This window comes from Loxodonta africana, chromosome 3 (genome assembly GCF_030014295.1).
Source record: "Loxodonta africana isolate mLoxAfr1 chromosome 3, mLoxAfr1.hap2, whole genome shotgun sequence".
Lineage (NCBI taxonomy): Eukaryota > Metazoa > Chordata > Mammalia > Proboscidea > Elephantidae > Loxodonta > Loxodonta africana.
The window spans coordinates 33,623,396-33,643,612 of NC_087344.1; the positions used below are offsets into that span (position 1 = coordinate 33,623,396).

General features: G+C 56.3%; 1 protein-coding gene across 1 annotated transcript in view; it reads right to left on the reverse strand.

Annotated features, from left to right (window-relative positions):
• The window catches only part of ELL (elongation factor for RNA polymerase II), a 40,383-nt gene extending 21,348 nt beyond the window's left edge, over positions 1–19,035 (reverse strand). Inside the window, exon 1 of the mRNA XM_064280995.1 lies at positions 18,879–19,035. Within this exon, the coding sequence (XP_064137065.1) occupies positions 18,879–19,013 (135 nt within the window). The 5' untranslated portion in view covers positions 19,014–19,035. The remainder of the gene's footprint in view (positions 1–18,878) is intronic.
• Between the last annotated feature and the right edge of the window lie 1,182 nt (positions 19,036–20,217).

Here is a 20,217-nt window from a genome sequence, read left to right on the forward strand (position 1 = left end):
AATTGGAGAAAAGGCTTGCCCTCGCGGGCCTGGATGTGATATGGGGACCAAAGCAGAAGGGCAATGTCCCCAGCAGAGGGAAAGCGCATGGGAAGCAGGGAAGGGGCGTGATTCCTCGTGTGACTCTAGCCCCTCAAATGTCATTTACACACAGGACAAGGGGGTGCGCAATGATGGGATGAGGACAGGGTCCAGGGAGGGCCTCCCATGGGGCCCTTCCAGGAACAGGCTCTCCAGATGGACTCTAGCAGTAAAGATTCCGCCTGACCCTCCAGGGGCCAGGGAACCAGGCAGGGCAGCCTTCGGAGCCCAGAAGGGGTGGAGTTCCGGATGGGCCCCATCAGTGACATCACACGCCTGCCCCACAGGGCACCCAGGCCCACACACCTGCACGCACCTTCATGTTCCCCCAGCAGAGCCCAAGACCCCAGCTCTTCAAGGAGCACCAGACAGACAGCTAGGTATCACTGACTCACTCGTCACCCGGGGACTGGGGACTCCCCTCACCCAGGGCAAAGGAGGGGGAAGCACCCCGGGGCTAACTGACCCAGAGGGAGGAAGTTGCGAGCCCCACTGGAAAGCCCTGGCTGCCAGCCGCCTGGCAGCTCTCCTGCCCTTTCCAGTAAAGCCCACGCAATTGAGAAACGCCTTTCTGGAACCCTCCCCAGGGCTCCCTGGCGCGAGGCCGTGGAGAGTTCAGACAGGCCCTCCGTGAACCACAGGGAGGAGAGGGGCAGCCCAGGACAGACGCATGGAGCCCAAGGCCCTGCCTGTGACGGACACAGAGACCCCAAGGTCCTGCCCAAGACAGCCACACACACCCCGAGGCCCTGGCCAGGACAAACGCACAGACCCTGAGGCAGCGCCTGGGACAGGGGTGGAGGCCTTCCGGCAGTGTGTCCACCAACACTGGGCAGGCGCGCAGAGAGGCACGCTGGGAGCTGAAAGAAAACTCGCTGTGAGGAAAGGTGAGGCTCAGGAAAACACAAAATAGCCTCACAACCCAGCCTGCGTGCCCGCGCACACACTCCATCTGCTCCACTCTACAACCTACGCCCATCTGAGCATTCCCCCTTTGGACCCTGGCCACCTCTGGTCTGTGTCCTGTCCCTGTGGTTTGCCTTTTCCAGGAAGTCATTTCAATGGAATCACGTTATATTCATTTCCTGTGGCCGCTGTGACAAATCACCACACGCTAAAAACCAAACCAAACCCGTTGCCGTCGAGTCGATTCCTACTCCTAGCGGCCCTACAGGACAGAGTAGAATTATCATTATACAGAGTTACCAAGGAGTGGCTGGTGGATTCGAACTGCCAACCTTTTGGTTAGCTGCCATAGCTCGCTATAGCTCTCCGTAGCTCTTACCCACCGCACCACCAGGGCCTCCACATACTAGGTGCCTCTGAAGAGCAGAAACGTATCCTCTCCTGGTCTGAATTCAGGGTGCCTACAGGGCCATGCTTCCCCCAGAAGCCCTAGGGAAGGATCTTTCCTTGTCTATTCCAACTTCTCATGGCTTCAGGTGGTCCTGTGCTGTGGCCACATCACTCCAGTCTCTGCCTCCACCGTCACATGGCCATTTTCCTGTGTCTGTCTGAAATGTCCATCACGTGGGGACCCTGTGATGACAGTGGGCCCATCCGGATAATCCACGACTCTCTCCCTGTCTTAATATCTGTCATGTATTGAACTGTGTCCCCCAAAAATATGTGCCACCTTGGTTAGGCCGCAATTCCCACTATTGTGTGGTTGTCCTCCATTTTTAATTGTCATTTTACATTAAAGAGGATTAGGGTGCGATTGTAACACCCTTACTAAGGTCACATCCCCTGATCCAATGTAAAGGCAGTTTCTGTGGAGTGTGGCCTGTACCACCTTTTACCTTACAAGAGATGAAAGAAAAGGGAAGTAAACAGAGAGGGGGGACCTCATACCACCAAGAAAGAAGCACGGAGAGCAGAGCGTGTCCTTTGGACCCAGGGTTCCTGCGCAGAGAAGTTCCTTGTCCAGGGGAAGATTGACGAGAAGGACCTTCCTCCAGAGCCAACAGATAGAGAGCCTTCTCCTGGAGCTGACGCCCTGAATTTGGACTTGTACCCTACTAGACTGTGAGAAAATAATTTCTCTTTGTTAAAGCCATCCACTTGTGGTATTTCTGTTATAGCAGCACTAGATGACTGAGACAACACCCTTCATGCATCAAGTCCCTTTTCCCATGTCAGGCCACCAACTCATAGACTCCAGGGACTATGATGTGCCATCTTTGGGGCCTAATTTAGCTGGCTGCACATTTTCTTAGCATGCCTCTGAGAGTCACCCATACCCCTGGCTAGAGGACCAGTGTTTATTCCTCTTTACTGTTCAGTATCACCCCAGAAAGCCAAACCAAATCCACTGCCACTGAGTCAATCCCGACTCCTGGTGATCCCATGTGTTACAAAGTAAAGTAGACCTGCCCCATAGGGCTTTCTTAGCTGTAATCTTTACAGAAGCAGATAGCCAAGCCTTTCTTCTGTGGTGCTGCTGGGTGGGATCAAATCTCCAACGTTTTAGTTAACAGCCAATCACAAACTGCTTTCGGAACCCAGGCTCCTGCTGTCTGGACGTGGCTATCTGTCCATCATGTGCCGAAAGGATGATGGGCTGCATCCAGCTTAGGGCACTAATGAATAAAGCTGCTGGAAACATCCATACCCAGGCTGTTACGTGGACATACACTGTCATGTCCTTTGGGTAAATACTCAGGAGTGGGACTGCTGGGTCATGGGACAATTGTGTGTTTGATTTGATAAGATCGTGAAGGTGGCGCAGAACTGGACAGCACTGGGTAGCCTTGAGTCAGAGCTGACTCAACAGTAACTAACGACAAGAGCTTGATAAGAAACTGTCAGAATGTACTCCAGAGTGCCTTCACATGAAGGCTCCAGCTGCTCCCCACCCTTGCCCATCACCACTTGGCTCTGTCCATTTTTTCAGCTTGGCCTCCCAAACGAGAGATGGGGCATCTCACTGTGGTTCCCACACGCAGGTCACTGATTACTGAGGGTGTGGAGCATCTTTTCACAGCAAATTTGCCATCACATGTCTCTGGCAAAGTTTTGTGTTCAAATGTTACAGCCATCTGTAAAAACTGGATTGTCCGTTTTCTATACATTGCGGAGTTTTGCCTGTTCTTTATACATCCCGGACACGGGGGCCGTTACTAGATGAGCTTTGCCAAGACTCCCTCCTGACTGTGGCTGGTCTTTCACTCTCTGAACAGCATCTTTGAAGAGCAATTCTTAACTTTGATGATGTGGAATTTCTCAATTTGTTCTTTATGGATCTCGGTTTTGGTGTTGTAGCTACAACCTTCTTTTCTCAGTAAGTCCATTTTACGGAAATCTCCTAAATTGCCATTCTTACCAACTTCCTCTCCCTCTTCCCCAAAACAGAAGCTCCGGGACCACTGCCTAGGCCTCTGACTGCAGGCTTCCTCTGGACGCGATCACGGATGCTCCCAGAATGCTGAGTTGTGGCGCCGTCCACACTGACCATCCTGCCCCCTGTGGGCAGGGTGGGGCAGCCCTGCTCCCCACACACCCGACCTTCAGCCTGTGCACTCCCGTGAGGTCTCTTCTGACTGGCCAGGCCGAGGCTGCTCCCCCGCAGGGCCCCGCACATCCCCATGTGTCCACTGACACGCAGGCCACCCCAAGGGCTGGATATCGCACCAGCAGATGGACACTCAGGCCAGACAGACATCGGACAAGCCAGAATGCAAGATGTGTTAGTGGGCAGGAAGTGCAGGAAGACCCAAGGGGCGGCCCTGAGTGGAGGGACGGGCAAGCCTGAAAGGCTGGGAGAGGGAAGTCTGCACCAAGGGTGGACAGAGCCAGAGAGATGCAGCCCTAGCCATGTGAGAGGACCCTGCTGGGCACACTAGCCCTGGGACCTTCTGGTGTCCCCTCCCTGGAAACAGTCCACCCCAAAGTCAGGTGGGAGGGGGAGCCACACTCCCTTTAACCGGAGCTGCCCCAAGGACCTGTACCTGAGGATGCCACGTGGCCTCATGATAGTCATAGCTACCAGGCAGATGTGCAGGTCGGCCTTGAGCCCCCGGATGCTGTGTCCTCTCCCTAGCAGGGAAATGGGACCCTTCCTCTTGCTTTGGGCCTTGGGGAGACCCGGAGGCACCAAGTGAATCAGGGCCTCTGATAGGGCCTGTGGGTGCACAGTGAGCATGTGGGGGGATACGGGCACAGCGTGGGGGGCAGTTACAGTGTGGGGGTATGTGCACAGTCACAGCATAGGGGTGCACGGAGGCCTGGACTTTCCGCTTGGGATACTTGGGCCTCCTGAGGCCGGAACTTCCCACCTCAGTGACCATGCTGGCCAGGCACGGCTCCATCTTCCCGTCTGGCAGAGGCAGGCACACACCAGGCCCCTTGGCTGAGAGTAGCTGGCGAGGCTCCCTCAGCTGCAGCAGGACAAATGGACAGGGTCACTGCCCGTGATGGGAGGACAAGCCTCTCGAGGCACAGAGCTCTTGCAGGGATCTGCCCGGGAGGTCCCCCATCATCCCATCTCCTAGGAAGGCCCGGCCTGGCCGGAGCACGGGCCACATTCCCTGCTGTCCACACACGTCGGCCATTGGTGTTGGATGCACTTGGAGAAGAGCCCCGCCACGCACACTGCACGCAAAGCTGGTATGGTCCTCTGGGGCCCATGGAAACATGGTGCTACCCGGCAGGGGTAGGGGCAGTATGTGCATGCAGGGCAGTCTCAGAGCACCCCACGTCCCATGGGGCCACAGGCAGGGGTATCACTGGCAATCTGACCCAGCCATATGGCGAACACAGGATTTTCCAAAGGTCAAGTTTTCACCTGGAAGCAGCAGGCTCAGCGCGTTCGTTTGTGAGAAAATGTCTGTAGAGTCCAGAGTCTGAGCTACATGGGTCCCTGCCAGCTGGCTGAGTAGGGATGGCATCCCTCCAAATCGTGGCCCACACACCTGTAGCCCCCATGCCCCAACACGAGCCCTCCTCAGAGAGAAGCAGGGTATGATGTGATAAACAGCCTGGAGCTGGACTCAGGGCCCGCCCTCCCCCACCAGGCTGCCACAGAATTCAGAGATTCCCAACTCATAAGTAAGATGTAGTTTTTCTGAGGCAGAATGATGCAGACCATAGGCCTTCAAAAGCAGCAAACAACATGGTTTCCACGCTTCTGAAAACCACGTAACTCAGCGTGTGGATCGCACTTGAGAAAGTCACCGGACGGCTGTTGGCTGCCAGGCCCACCTGTCTGATCAACAGAGTGGAGCTGGTGGCTGGCTCCACAATGGCCTGGCCTTCCCCAGACCCCTCTCAGACCACAGCACAGAGCAGAGGAAGGATGTGCCCCCAGCAGAGGTAGGGGTTTTACGCAATGAGGACGGACCAGATGATTCTGTGCGTGCCAGCTACACCCTCAAACAACATCACTCCCAGCCCAGTGGGGAGCAGGGGCACAACTGGGTGACTGTGCTCTGGATGACCCCTCACGCGAACACGGTGGGAACGCAGCAGTGGACAGAAAGGACTGGAGAAGAGCCACAACACGTGAACAGTCACCAGCAGCAAAAACAACAAGGGAAGATGCCTAACACCCCAAACCTGGGGCTTCCCAAACCCTACTCTCCTGAGAGGCCAGGGAGAAGGAGACCTGTGTCACCCAGACTGCTGGGCAAAAGTGGGGACATGGGGATCCCTGTGGATGTAACATTCTTGAGGATGCCAGACAGCCATCTTTTCTGTTCCTGGGCTCACCTCAGGGAAGGTGCCTAGGCCTGCAAACATAGAACTGAAAAGCCCACCAGGAGCACATGCACACGCGCAGGGTCCAGGGTCACGGGAAGGAGCTGTCTGAGCAAGGGTCCACAGGGCAGGCTGGGCACACCTGGCAGGTCCGAGTTCCAGGCGAGGAGCCGCTGATGGCTGTACTCACAGCGACATGCAGAAGCCGTGGTATCCCTGACGCCCGTGCACTGTGCTCACACACTCTTCACCTGTCACCTCCTTGGGAGGAGCCCCCACCTGTGCAGGGACCCTGCCATCCTTCAGGTTCCAGGAAAACATCCCTTCTCCAGTGCACAGGCTTCAGGCATGAGATGGGCCAAGGGTGGCTCTGAGGGCCGAGTGGCTTGTCCCTGCCAGATGCCAGGAGGCAAGGCTGAGGAGACAGAGCTGGACCTGGGAGGGACCTGAGTAGGTCTCACGGGGCTCCTGAGTGGGTGGAACGACACGACTGCACACAGCCTGCTCCATTTGCTCTGTACAATCTGGTTACTCTCAGGTCACTACGCTCTCTTGCACATCCTGAGTGACAACGATGACATGGTTCTCTTTTCTACATTTCTCTACACATCCCACAGACTGCGGCCGCTTCCTGGTTTCACCTGATGCTGCTGTGCAGAGCTGACGCTGTCACATTCGCCCTCCATCAGGCAGAAGGGGAAGTAACCTTAGCCCCACATCCAACAAGGCCCTTACATTCTCAGGCCGGGGGCCTGTCCCAGAGCAGGGACACTGGCCAGTCATCGCTCAGCACCACAGAGCATGGCACAGGGCCTCCCAGCTCATCTGCTGTGAGCCATGGCAAAGCTCAGCCCACACAGCAGAGCCAAGACATTGCTGCCCAAAGACCAGCCAACGGGGCACGGAGGGACGAACAGACGGACAACTAAGGTGGCATCTTGGCAATGATCCTCACACTGCTCAAAGTCTTCCCTATCATATGCAGGGACCAAAAGTAAAAAGAAACCCCTTTCAGAGTCAGGAACAGGGCTCCCTGGGGGGCCACAGGGGTTGTGGGGCTCCTTCAGGGGCAAGAGGAGGACTCAGGGCATCCTGGGTTGGGATGGGGCACATTCCATGCACATGCTGTGAACAGGTTCGTTAAGCACCAGGGAACCCCTCCTGGGAAGAGCCCCCCCCGAAAGAACCACAGACACCCACCCCCTGTGTCAATGTTTTCTCCCACTAATGTCAAGGGGGACCAAGACTGCCATGAGGACAGGATACACCATCCCCCTCCCTGGGTATACCATTCACACTTATCTGCCAAACATGAAGGCATCCCCTGGGGACCAAAAGCAGCAGAAACATCCACCATAGTGCATCCGAAAGCCTCATGCCCAGACACCGAGACACCTGGGGTGCATGGTCAGGGGGCTTGCAGGGGATGCTCGCCACCAGCAGTTGTCTCGCTGGATCCCATGTCTCAGGAGGGTCACAGTGTGGGGCTAGGGGCTCTGAGACATCGCAGTATACGTCAGGCCCCTTTGGCAGGTATGACACCTGAACTGCGTCTGCCCACACGGTGGGCCAGGCCACTGCAGCCAATGGGGCGACCTGGGGGACATACCTCAGCCTCGTCTTGTACCTACTGGCTGTAGTTGTTGTGAGTTGCTGGTGAGTTGTCTCCAACTCATGGCAATCCCATGCACAACATGATGAAACACCACCCAGTCCTGCCTCATCTCATCATCACCAGCATGTTCGAGTCCATCACTGTGGCAATGGTGCCAATTCATCTCCTGAGCGTCGCCTTCACCCTCGCTGACCCTCTACTTCACCAAACATGATGCTCTCCTCCAGCGATTGATTCTTCCTTACGATGTGTCCACAACAAGCGAGTTGGACAATGCTGTGTTATGACCCATAGGGTGCACTGGCTAGTTTTTTAGTCAACTGCCAGGCCTTTCTACCACCCACTGGCTGTAGCTGGTCAGTAAGCATTTGCACACAGCCTCAGGCACCTGAGGCCCCAAGTCACCCTTCAAGGAGGGGCTTGAGGTCCCTGCCTCTCAAAGACCCCCCACTTCCCAGGCCTGGGTACCCTCAGGTAGAGACCATGGGCCCAGCCCCACCCAAGGGTTGGTCAGAGGTATCCAGACAGTGCTCTGGGAGCCCTGACCTGACCCAGGTTCAAAGGCCAAACCACTAATGGAAAGGGGACGCCCTGAGGACACACCTCCATGGCAGCCCAGCAAGGAAGGCAGGTCTTGGTCCAACCCCTATATCTCTTACCACACAATGGTCAGGGAGCTATAAATGGAGGTGCACCATGACTGTGCCCACACCAGACAGAGGTCTCCAAAGAACCCTCCAGAACACCACGAATGGTGAGCTCAGTAGCCTACAAACACTTGACCAGATTTAGGAACCTGAGACAAGGTTGTCGCTCGCTGCATAAAGGTGCAAACCATAGCCAATGTGGAGGTGACCACCTCAGGGCAGGCCCAGCAAGCACTCAGATCCTCGCCATCCCATCCATGACATGGTTCCTGCCATCCTGGTGGTGGGAGGGCTGCTACCAACATTGTCACATTTAGGAAATTTCCAGGAAGCTGCTTCCTGTCCTGGCCGGACAGGGGCTGCTGTGTCTGGCGAAGGCAGTTGGGCAGGCAACTGCGCATGTCTGCAGGTGGGAACCCCACCCTGCCCTGAGCACTCTGTGCACTGGCATGAGATGCTCCCTCAGCCAGGGCTCCCTCTGCAGAAGCCCCACTCTGACCACCAGGCCTGCTGGGCACTCGGGGATTTGGGGGTGGTGGCATGCTGGAGGTCGGGGGCTGGGAGGTGTGCCATGCTGGCTGCCCTCACAGCACCTGTTCCCTCACCTTGGCTGACCCACCGCAAACACAGCCCCACAGCTCAGCGCTGGCCACTCTTGTCTCTGAATAACTCCTGTGTCTTCGGGATGCAGGGCCTGCCATGCCTCCCGCCAGGATCTTGTTGTGTCAACCAGTTCGTAGGCGCTGCCCCGAGCCAATGAGCAGTGTGCCCAGAGGCCAGTCTGACCCCACAGCGTGGTACCACCTACACGGTCATGTCTCTTCTGGGACAACGACAGCGGGCAGCCTGCTTTGGTGGAGTTCCTAGACTTCCTGTGCTTTGAAGGCTCCCTACCCGGCTCCCCACCTGCTCAACGGTCACACTGATTCTGGAAAACGAGAGAATATGTACCAACAAAACAATGGCACTCCGAGTCTGCAGACACAGGAACTGTAGCCCAGCAGTGGGGCCTCTTGTAACACAGCTCTCTTGAGGATCTGGCCAGCAGATGGCACCACCACCCTACAGGCCCCCCCCACCTCCCCACCAGGCCAGCGTACTCCATAGAGCAGATAGCAGGAGACGCTGGCCACCTCATCTCTGCATAACATACCTGCTGAGCCCACCGTCCACTGGCTAGTTATTGATTCCCTGGTTGTGCGCCCTGTCCGAAAGCCTGCTCCTCAAAGGCTGTGGCCTCCTCCATGGGCAACACCAGCCTGACAGCACGTGGGCCCAGGGCCCACAGCTACCTGCTCTACCAGCACCTTGGGGACCTCTGCCCGCCTATACACCTGTGCTCAGTTCTCAGTTCCAAAAGGTTCCCATAGAAAGGTGGCCCTGAAATCAAGGTGCTTAGTGTAGGGCGGGGGCAACATAAGTTTGCACAGGACACAGACATGCCGGACAGCTTTGAGTAATAGTCCCCAGTGACACCCCCCGGCTTGGGCTCAGTGCCACCTACACTGACCATGTGGCCACAGCCAACCATTGTCCAGGGCATCCTGATGGCGACAACAAATAGCTGGATCAAAAGGACCCCTGAGGTCTTGGACCAGCGCTGACACACACAGCGCCAGGCTCACAGAGCACCATGCAGAGAGCCGCTGGGTTCTTGGAGACACATGACCCTGTCCAACCTTCTAGACCAGAAGTCAGGTCATGTGACCTGCTCCAGCCACCCTTTTAGACCATTGGTTAGGTCACAGGGGTCAGCTCATGTGACCTGCCTTGTCCATCATTCTAGTCCTGGGTCAGGTCGCATGACCACCCCAGCCCACTTCCATACCAGAGGTCAGGTCAAAGGACACAGCCCAGTCCACTCCTTTCAGACCAAGGGTCAGGCTACATACATGACCTGCCCCAACCCAGGGGCAAAAACACTTTCGGCAAAGGTAAATATTTTCGGCTTTGCAGCCTGGACTGTGTCTGTCACGATGACCCAACGGCAGCAAAAGCTGCCACAGACGACGCATCAACAGGTAGAAGCTGTATTGCAACACAGCGGATGGAGAGCCAGATCTTTCACTGGCTCGTTTCAGACTCGAAGGCTGACAGGCAGAGGACCGCTCTGCTGGGCTCATCAGGTCCTGCTCATTGACTTTGGGGGGAACCTGCAGGAGGCCGGGGTCAGGCTGGCAGGCTCAGCAGTGGCCCTGGGCAGAGTGTATGGGCCTCGGCTTCCTCATAGGCAAGTACAGTGGCCCCAGCAGCTCTGACACTGACCTGCTAGGAAGGGCATGGCACGGGCTTCCGGCCAGGGTCTGGGGACATGATCCTGGAGTGGCTGTGGGCAGGGGCACAGCCAACCCAGCATCGCCACCCCAGAGATTAGCGAGGGGCTCCCTCACACTGTAGTCCTCCACTGGGAACATCCAGTGAGTCCATGTTGGGCGGGGGGGTGAGGGTCACAGGGTCACATCAGGAAGTGGAACTTCCCCTAAAAATTTGTCTTAAAAAAGGGGAACCACTTCACTCCCCCTAGGATGGCTATTCTGAGGAAAATGAACAATGCCAAGTGTTGGTGGGGACGTGGCGAAATGGAAACTGGAACCTCATTCAAGGCTGGTGGGAATATGAAGTGGTGCAGTCACTGCAGAAAAGAGTGTGGTGGTTCCTCAAAAACTTAAACAATTACCTTACTACCCAGCAATTCCCCTCCTAGGCATATACCTGGAAGAATTGAGAGCAGGAACGCAAACAGAAACCTGCGGCACTTTTCACAACAGCCGAAAGGTGGAAACGACCCAAGTGTCCACCAATATAACGTGATCCACACATACGAGGGAACGCTATTCAACCATAAAAAGGAATGAAGCCCTGATACATGCTACAACACGGATGAACCTTAAAACGTTACGCTCAGTGAAATAAGTCAGTGACAAAAGGCCACAAATTGTACGGCTCCATTTATATGAAATATCTGCAATGGGCAAATACATACAGACCAAAGTTATTTAATGGTTACCAGGGGCTGGGGGGGAGGAATGGAGAGTCATTGTTTACGGAACAATGAGTTTCTGTTTGGGAGACAGGAAAATTTGGAAATGGATAGTGGTGATGGTTGCCCAAGAGAGTGAATGTAATTAACATTGCTGAATTACACACTGAAAAATGGTTAAAATGGGGAATTTTGTGTAAATATATTTTATCATAAAAAAGTTAAAATTTAAAAAATGGGGGAAAGAACCACAGGATCAGCTTACCTTCCTTAGGCAAGTGGGAAAAGATGAAGCCACCCCAGACCCCTGGGTCCTGGTCACCAACTCCCACCTGCCTACGTGGCCTCCCCTCAGACTCCACCCTGGCCTGTACGACACACTCCCCCCCAACCCCGCCACCTCAGATCAGTCTACCTTGGACTGAGGAACCCAAAGGAGGTGCAGGCCTGGGTACTTTGTGCTCCTGGCCCAAGCACAGGACCTGCACAGGGGCAATGCAAAAGACAGACAGACAGATACACAGAGACGGATATACATACACACAGAGAAGACAGGCACACAGACACACACATCGGCCGTCCCTCCTTTCCTTCCCATTCGGCAGGGACCCCTAGCCCAGGCTACACACTGGAGGGGCCACCTGCACCCTCGAGTCTCCAATGGACAGGGTCAGACTCTTGAGGCTGCTCTCACTCCCGAATCCCAGCCCAGACCAACAAACGCCTGATGGGGAGAGTGAGCTTGGCTGAGCACCCTGCCTCATGTACCTGCGGAGTGGCCCCTTACCCCCAGATCCTGCAGGCCCAGGGACTCAGCATGGCCCCCAGACCCACCGTAGCTTGTCGAATCACAGCCAAGCCTCTCCCACTGTGCTGGGCTTCCCATGTGGAATCACTGAAGAAACGGAGGAAATCTGTTTCTTTATTTAAAAGAATAAACCTAACAGAGAGGCAGGGAAGGGAACTCTAAATGCTGAGGGTGCATTTCCCGAGGTAGCTTGCCAAACTGAAAGTAGTTGTAGGACAAGCCCAAAGTGGAACCGCAGCAAAAGAAGCTGGAGCCACTGACAGGGGGCCAAAGCTTGCATAGCAGGGGCTGTGTTCAGTGAAACTGAGAATCGGCAAGGAGCTCTTCATCAGGATGCCTGTGTGGAACAGGTAGAGGGCACTCAGGCAGGCACCGAGGGAGGGCGGGCTGTGGCCCTGAGGGCCACACTTGTCCCTCGTTCCCAAAGTCTCGGTCCAAGGATGTGATCACTGCTGGGGACAGCCAGGATGACCACAAGGCCCCCGTCATGATGTTCCCTGCTCGGTAACAAGTACTGCTGCCTACTGCCCACCAAGAGGAATTCAGGGCAGATGTCCAGCCAGTCCTTAAGCCCCTCACCCCAGCACGGTCCAGGGCTTTTGTTGGAGCACCAGCTGCCCAGAACTTGCCACCAGCACACTGGGGAAGCCTGGCGTGCATCTGTCACTGTGCAAAGAACACATCCAGTCGGGAGGGAAGGGCTCCTGGCCTCCAGGGTGGCCCCGTCTGTGCAGACTTGCCTTCAGAGTACACCTGAGGACACTTGCTTGAGCCTCCTGACAACCTTGTCACAGGGCCTGGGGCACAACCCAGACATACGACAGCTTCCTCCTTGCCCTCCACCACCACGATGATGATGATGATGATGATGATGATGACGGCGACGACAAGGATGCACCCCACCATGAGCCTGCGGGTGGGTCTCCAGTCAGCACAGTCTAGCACTGGCAACCTCCCTTCTGGCTGAGCCACTCCTTGGCATGATCCCTACTGTTCCCGTGCACAGCACGGCTCCATGCACACGGCCAGCGTGTGATGCATGCCTGTCTCATGGCCATAATAAGAGAAGACTGGAGACACTATATCCTCTGATGGCACTGGTAACTTCCCCAGCACCTCCACCTCTGTGCCCTGGCCCACCTGGCACTGCTCCTGTGCAGCCCCTCCCTCACCCCTGAACCCTTGTCCATAGCCTGCCAGCCTCCACACAAGCTCGCAGCTTTGGCACCTACTACCTCACACCCCACTTGCCAGCAACAGCTGCGCAGCCACCCACTCCCCACCTCAGGCCCGGGCCCAGGCCAGCCTCTGCCTGAGGCCCCTGCACTTTGCCTCCACACCCTGCCTCAGTCCCACTTCAACCCCCATTCAAGCAGCCCTGCAGGGCCCCAGCAGGGCAGCGAGCCGGCCTGCAGCAGACGCAGCTTCACCACACCCAGAAGCCAGGACTAGCCCAGTGCCTGCAGCACAAGGACGCGCCAGAACAGTGACCTGCTGGGGTGAGCTTGGTGAGGAAGACACAATCACTGAAAAACAAAGGTGACAATTGGGGAAAAAAAAAAGGGAAGAAGGCAGGTGCCACACCACGTTGAAAACAAACAGGCCAACCACCCAGACACCGAACCAAGGGGCAGAGGTATCTACGTGACTCCCCGGCAGCAATGCGAGCGGAGGGCTCCTTCTCCAGAATCTGGATGCCCTGTAGTGAGCTCATGCTTCGGGAGTGAGGAGCAGTTGCTCTCCGCGAGTCCAGTCCCTTTCCACCATCATAGGCAGGCGTCTGTGCCCATGTGACCCAGGAAGCTGCGTGTCCCCATGACCTGCATGACCCAAGGGAGCTACGTATCCCCATGGCTGGTGGGGCCGGTGGCAGATATAATTAGCACAGGTTCCAGAGTGCCCACTCTGCCGGAAGGCGGAAGGTCCAGTGGACACTTGACTTGGTGAAACAGTGTCCCCTCAGAAATGTTCATTTGGTGACTGGTTCTTTAGACCAAGTGACAAAGTGAGGTTGTGTGGGGGCCTACACCCCTTTGGGCTCTGTAGCTGACTAAAGACATTACAGACACCCCTAGTCCTTTAAGACACAGACCGTGGAAGGAGAGATGATAGCTTAAGCCATAAAGGCGTAACGCAGGGGGACAGGCCCATAAACAGGAAGACACGGAAGCTGAACACAGGCTGTCCCCACCCCCAAGGCCCCTGTAGCCACGTCCTGGAGCAGCAACTGTTTTCCAGTTGGCTGGCTCCTCTGAGGTCCCCTGGCGATGTCACAATCCAACATGATGTCAAACTGGCTCTGGGGTGAACTCTGGCCTTCCTGATGAGTCAGGACGAGGGCTTCCGTGAGTGCCTGCTGTTTATATACAATTATGGCTGGCAGCAGCAGCAATGCCAGAAGGAGAGCCAGGGGTCACAGGTCATGGTGGCCAGGGCAGCACCCAGTCTCTCACACCCCCACGTCCCCAGACCCATTTATTAAACCAGCCTCGGGGATGCTGGCCTCATCTGGCACCCAGAGGACTGTGCTGGGAGGAATTCCTACCACCCAGAACCCACAAGGCCCACCTTGAAACACAGGCAAACCTAACCTGAATGCCCAGCCCTGCTCTATCCCCTCCTGTGCTGAGTCCATGCCCCCTGCCCAGCCTGGAGTCACTCCCCGTGACTCTGCCTTCTCCCACTGTTGGGGGGGCACCACGCCCCAGGGCCACCATGGGGACAAGAGAAAGTACCGGGGAGGGGGGGTGCATAGTAAGGATGCACTGGCATCCTCATCACCCAACTACGTCCTGTGCACACAGGCCCAGGGCACAAGGCCATGTGCGACTCCCTTCCGTGGTTGTGTCCCCTGTGGCTCAACTTCCCTCCCAACCCCCAAAACAAGACATCAGCTCAGGTGCTCAAGCGGCCTGGGCAGGTGCTGCTGCCCCTCCGAGCCTCCACATCCCCAGAGTAACAGCTTTCCCCACCAGGCCGTCAGGAAGGTGACAGGCACCCTCTGAGGACTCCTAGGGGCCACACCCACACTGCAGGAGAAGCTGCAAGAAGCAGCCCTGCTCTGGCTGAGCCACCTGGGAGGAAGGGCTGGAGTCCGTACTGTGGGAGAGGAATTAGCTAAATTAAGGCTCCTCCAGCCAGTGGCCAGGTGATGTCCCCACGCCACCCACGCATCAGCTGGCAAGCAGCCTCCATTGCCCACGCGGACATAAGGACACTTATGGGGCCTCCCACCCATACCCCTACCTGTTCTGTCTGCCACGCCCCAGAATGCCCCTGTCCGTACCCTCTGCCCTCTTACCAGCTCCACAACTTGCACCTCATGGGAGGGACCCCACAACCCGGCCCCCACAGGGCGCCCAATTTAATTTCCTTACTGATAAGGCCCACAGTCGAGGTTTTCCTGTTGATGGACCTGCTGCCTGGACACGCCCGGCTCTTGCCTTACACAGTCAGCCTGTGACACAGGCCAGTCTGGTCACCTGCTGGAACTCCCAAAGTCTGTAGGCTCCATGCAAACTTCATTGCAAGGAACGGCACTGCTGCCGGGGGGCCTACAGCAGGAGCTGTCTCTGGGAGCTGAGAGCCCAAGAGGGGCCAGGACTACACACACTCTAACAAGGCCCTACAACCCTTAGGAGAAGAATTTAGAACCCAGGGAGGACCGGTCACTGGGACCCTCACAGCCCTGAGGAGAAGGATCTGGAATCAGAGGGGTCGGGTACTAGGACCCTCATAATCCTGAGAAGAAGGATCCGGAATCCAAAGGGTCTGTCACTGGGACCCTCACAGCCCTGAGGAGAAGGAGCTGGAACTCAGTGTGGGTCAGGCACTGGGATCCTCATAGCTGTGAGAAGGATCCACAATCTGAGGGAGTCAGGCACTGGGACCCTCATAGCTGTGAGGAGAAGGATCCAGAATCTGAGGGAGTCAGGCACTGGGACCCTCATAGCTATGAGAAGAAGGATCCAGAATATGAGGGGGTCAAGCACTGGGACCCTCATAGCTGTGAGGAGAAGGATCCAGAATCTGAGGGGGTCAGGCACTGGGATGCTCATAGCTGTGAGGAGAAGGATCCAGAATCTGAGGGAGTCAGGCACTGGAACTCTCACAGTCTTGAAGAGAAGGAGGATTTGGAACTCCAGGAGGGTTGGGCACTGAGACCCTCACAGCCCTGAGGGGAAGGATCCAGAATCAGAGAGGTCAGTCACTAGGACCCTCAGAGCCCTGAGAGGAAGGATCAGAATCAGAGAAATCAGTCACTGGGGCCCTCACAGCCCTGAGAAGGATCCAGAATCAGACAGGTCAGGCATTCGCTCAAAGCCTCACACAGGTACAGCCAAAGTCCAAACCCAGGTAGGTCTCCAAACCCCAGGCTTTGATGCTCCTATCCAGGCCCTCAAGGTTTCCTGAACAATGACGAGCTACTTCCTGCCAAAGAGCTTGCAATCCAGAGAGGAGAAGTCACCTGTCAGCTGAGCTCTGCCAGAGCTCCAGCAAAGAGATCCCACCCACGTAGGAGAGGCAGGTACATTGAACAGAACCACTTCCTACAGTGTGGTCAGGGACCACTACAAAAGAATGGCATCACATCGTCCTGGAAGGATGAGTGACATCAGAACTTCCTCTCTTCTCTCCCGGAAGTCACCCCTCCACATAAGAAGGGAGATCCACAGCAGGAGTAGCTGCCTTGGAACTCACTAAGTATTGACATTAAAGAAGGGCTGCCCAGAGTCAAAGACTGGGCAGTGAGCAGCTGAATGTGTGGGCATACTCTGACCTTCTGGGCCGTTCCACCTCGTCACCAGGTCTGCACAGGGGCAGCTCTGACTCCAGACCCCTCTGGGGAAACAGACGGTGGGGCCTGTACCCTGGTTGCTCCTACAGCTCCTGGAGGCACAGGGAGTGTTCTGCAGGATGTTCCCGCCTGTGACCTGACACACCTGCGTTTGTAAAAGCCTCGTCCCAGTTAAAAAACACAAAAATCCTCTCCACGAGTTCCTATTGGCGAACCACATAACCACAAGGCTCAACAACAGAAGACTCTGGTCGGATGGCTGCTGACAGACCATACACCATGAGGCTTTGTCAGGAGCCAATGAGAGTCTCTGATTACACAAACAAGTTCTCCAAGTTGCCTTCCAAACCCACCACCCAAAACCCCTGGGAGATCATGCTGCCCTGATCTGCACTCCACCCACCACACTGCCCAAGGAGGAAGAAGAAACCCAAAAATTGCTGAGCAGATTAAATTCCCTACCAGCTTTGGAGAAAAACAAAGAGTGTGGATCACCCCAAAATGTAATATAGCCCAGAGCACTGGCCAGTGAGCCCTCCACTCCCAGGCCATGCTGGGAAAGCCTGACCATCTGCAATTACCTTCACCCTCATGGGAGGAAGACCCGGATTGGCATGGGATGTCACCCACACCCAAAATTAAAAATAGCAGCATGACGGGCAGGAGGTAGACGCCAGGCTAGGCTTTCAGCAACCAGGGCAGGCAAGGGTTGTAACTCGGGGTGACCAAGGCCCACATCCGCCTTGTTCTTGTGACTCATGGGCTCTCCCCCAGATGCTTCTAGGAAAGTCACCTTCCTTCCCTCAGGTCACACCTGGATCACCAGTTAAGCCTACCCATGGCCCAAATTCCACCAGGTAGGAGGTTTTGGTTCAGGCCACCTTCTCACCTGTCGGGGCACCCCTGCCTCGTTTTGGGGAATCTTTTGGACATGATGAGAAGTGGCCCTTCCAAACCAAGCTCAGATCTTTGCTTGACAAAGGGGAAAACTGAGGCACTGAGCTGGGAAGGAAGTTGCCCAGAGAAGAAGGAAGAAGTGCCTGGAAGATTCGGCTCCCAGAGTGTGACGGGAACCAAAAGGGGAAGAAATTCCCGGCTTGGCTCATAGTGCCGAGCGAGTCCAGGGCAGGAAGAACACCACATTCCTTCCTAGTTAGTCTCTCCTCTCGCGCCCACGGCCCCCCCCTCACCCCAAAGACACAAACACACACAGGGAGCTGGGCCTCCCCGAGGTTGGATGCCCCCCATCCCGCCACCTTATCACCCTAAAGACCTCACTTTCTACATACGAAGGCAAAGCACTGAAAACCACTTCCTCCCAGGACCTGTCCATTGGACACCTGCAACTCAGGTCCCTGCAGTGAGGGAGGGCGCCATGACACACACAGAAACAGGGCACCCGGTTCTGACTGAGGCCCCAGATGTGCCCGAGACGGGCCTGGAGACAGGACACAGTAGACACCTCTACCACTGCCCCACTATAGGTGGCAGAACCGAAACGCCTCAAACTTCCCCTGATGGGCCCAAATAAGCTCCAGAGAAGCTCAAGGGTCCGCGGCCACCAGGTGTGGTAGCCAGAGCTTCCACCCAGGTGCCCACCAATCAGGGTCCCCCGCCCACAACGAGAGACCCCCTCATATGTCCAAAGAGAAGCAGCAGTTTCCCCCTACACTCACACACCCAAAGGTGTCAAGTCGGGTAGGGTCATCTGGAGGGGGTGGGGGTTATGGACGATCTGTCAGTTTCTCCCCAAACTCCCCTTCCTGAGAATTAAGAACGACCCCGACTCGGGGGCCTCACTGACAGCCTTGAAGGCGGAACCCAGGAACAGATGAAGCCTCCCCGCCCACCTGCCCACCCACTAGCTCTGAGATCCGGAGGGGAAAATCCCAAGGAGGCCCTCACAGGTGCCCCGACGACGGGGACCCCCTAGCCACCTGGCCAGAGACTCCGACGGAAGAGCTGACCCCAGAAGGGGAGGAACCCCACTACCCACCACCCTTCCGAACACCCAGGCGGAAAAGTCCCGGGTGCCCCCCGCCAGGTGCACAAACCCGGCTCTGCCCAAGCGCCGGGAAAGCGAAGGCAGGACTCCCGGAAGCCTCCAGATGCCCCTCGGCCGGGCGCGCGAGGCCGTGCTCTTCGCCGCCCCCCGGTGCCCTGGAAGGCCGCGCCGGCCCCGCGCCCCCCGGCCCCGCAGTCCCAGGCCAGGCCCCGCAGCCCTCGCGCCCCGCCGCCGCGCCGCTGCTCACCTGGCTGGCGCGGTAGCTCTCGAAGGCCCTCAGGGCGCTGTCGGTGAGCTTCACGTGGAACACGGACACCCGGCTGCCGTCGCCCAGCCGTCCGCACGACAGCCCGTAGCTCCGAGCCTCCTTCAGCGCCGCCATCTTGCGACCATCGCTCCCCCGCCCCCCGTCCCGGCTCCAGCGCCTACGCGCGCCCACGCCCCGCCCGCCGCCCGCTGACGTGCTGCATTATTCATAAAACGCGGAGAGTCACGCCCCCTGCGCCCACTGTCCGGTCCCGACGTGCTGCATATTCATGAAGTCACGATTGGCCCCGCCTTTCAAGGCGCTCGGCTCGGCCTCGGACTCCGCCTCGAAACACGCACCGCCCTCCGGACCGCGCTTCTCTATCAATTATTCGTGTCGCTGACTCAGCCGGGCGCGCCAAGGCCCTGCCCACTTGCCGTTGCCGTGTTTCATTATTTATGAGGTCCCTTCCGCCGTTCGTCATTGACTTCGTTTGGGCGTCGCTGAGAAGACACGGAGGGGGGTGTGGCCTGCGCGCCGCACGTGGGGGGCGGGGTCAGCGGCAAACCTGGTGGGTGGGCGTGGTTATGCAAACGTCCGCGTGGGACGCTGGGTTGGGACGCTCGTACTTCCCTTAAGGTGGCCGTGGGGCATTTCCCCGCGGAGGCTGCTGAAGCCAACGCCGTGAACTTCTTCCACGTTAGGAAAGCATTTTGCATAGAAAAAAATTCTACAGCCCCACGGTCCCTGAGCGACGGTGAAGTCCAATTTACCTGTATTTTTATAAACAACTTTATAGTTTTACATATCCTCACACTTACTGTCTCAGGTGCACGATCCAATGAATTTTTGTAACTTTACTACAACTTTACCATAATCACTTTCAGAACATTTTCTTCCCCACAAAAAGACCCCCTTCTCCCATTTAATTAATCCCATCCCCCTCTTCCCCCAGCCCCTAGCAAACCCCGAATCTACTTTCTGTCTCTGTGGATTTAAACCATATAAATGGAATCATACAATATTGTCCTTTTGTGACTGGCTTCCTTCACAAATGAACATAATGGTTTTTGTTTGCTTGCTTATTTTTAATAACACCTTTATTGAGAGATAATTCATGTACCATAAAATTCACCCTTTAAAGTGTATAAAGGTTTTTATTATATTCACAAAGTTGTACAACCATCACCACTATCAGTTCTACAGCATTTTCATCCCCCCAAAAGGAAACCCTGTACCCATTAAGCAAGCAATAACTCTCCACTCCTTCCTACACTCACTCACTAAACCCATTGCCCTTGTTAAGTCCACTCCGACCCATGATGACCCAATCTGTCAG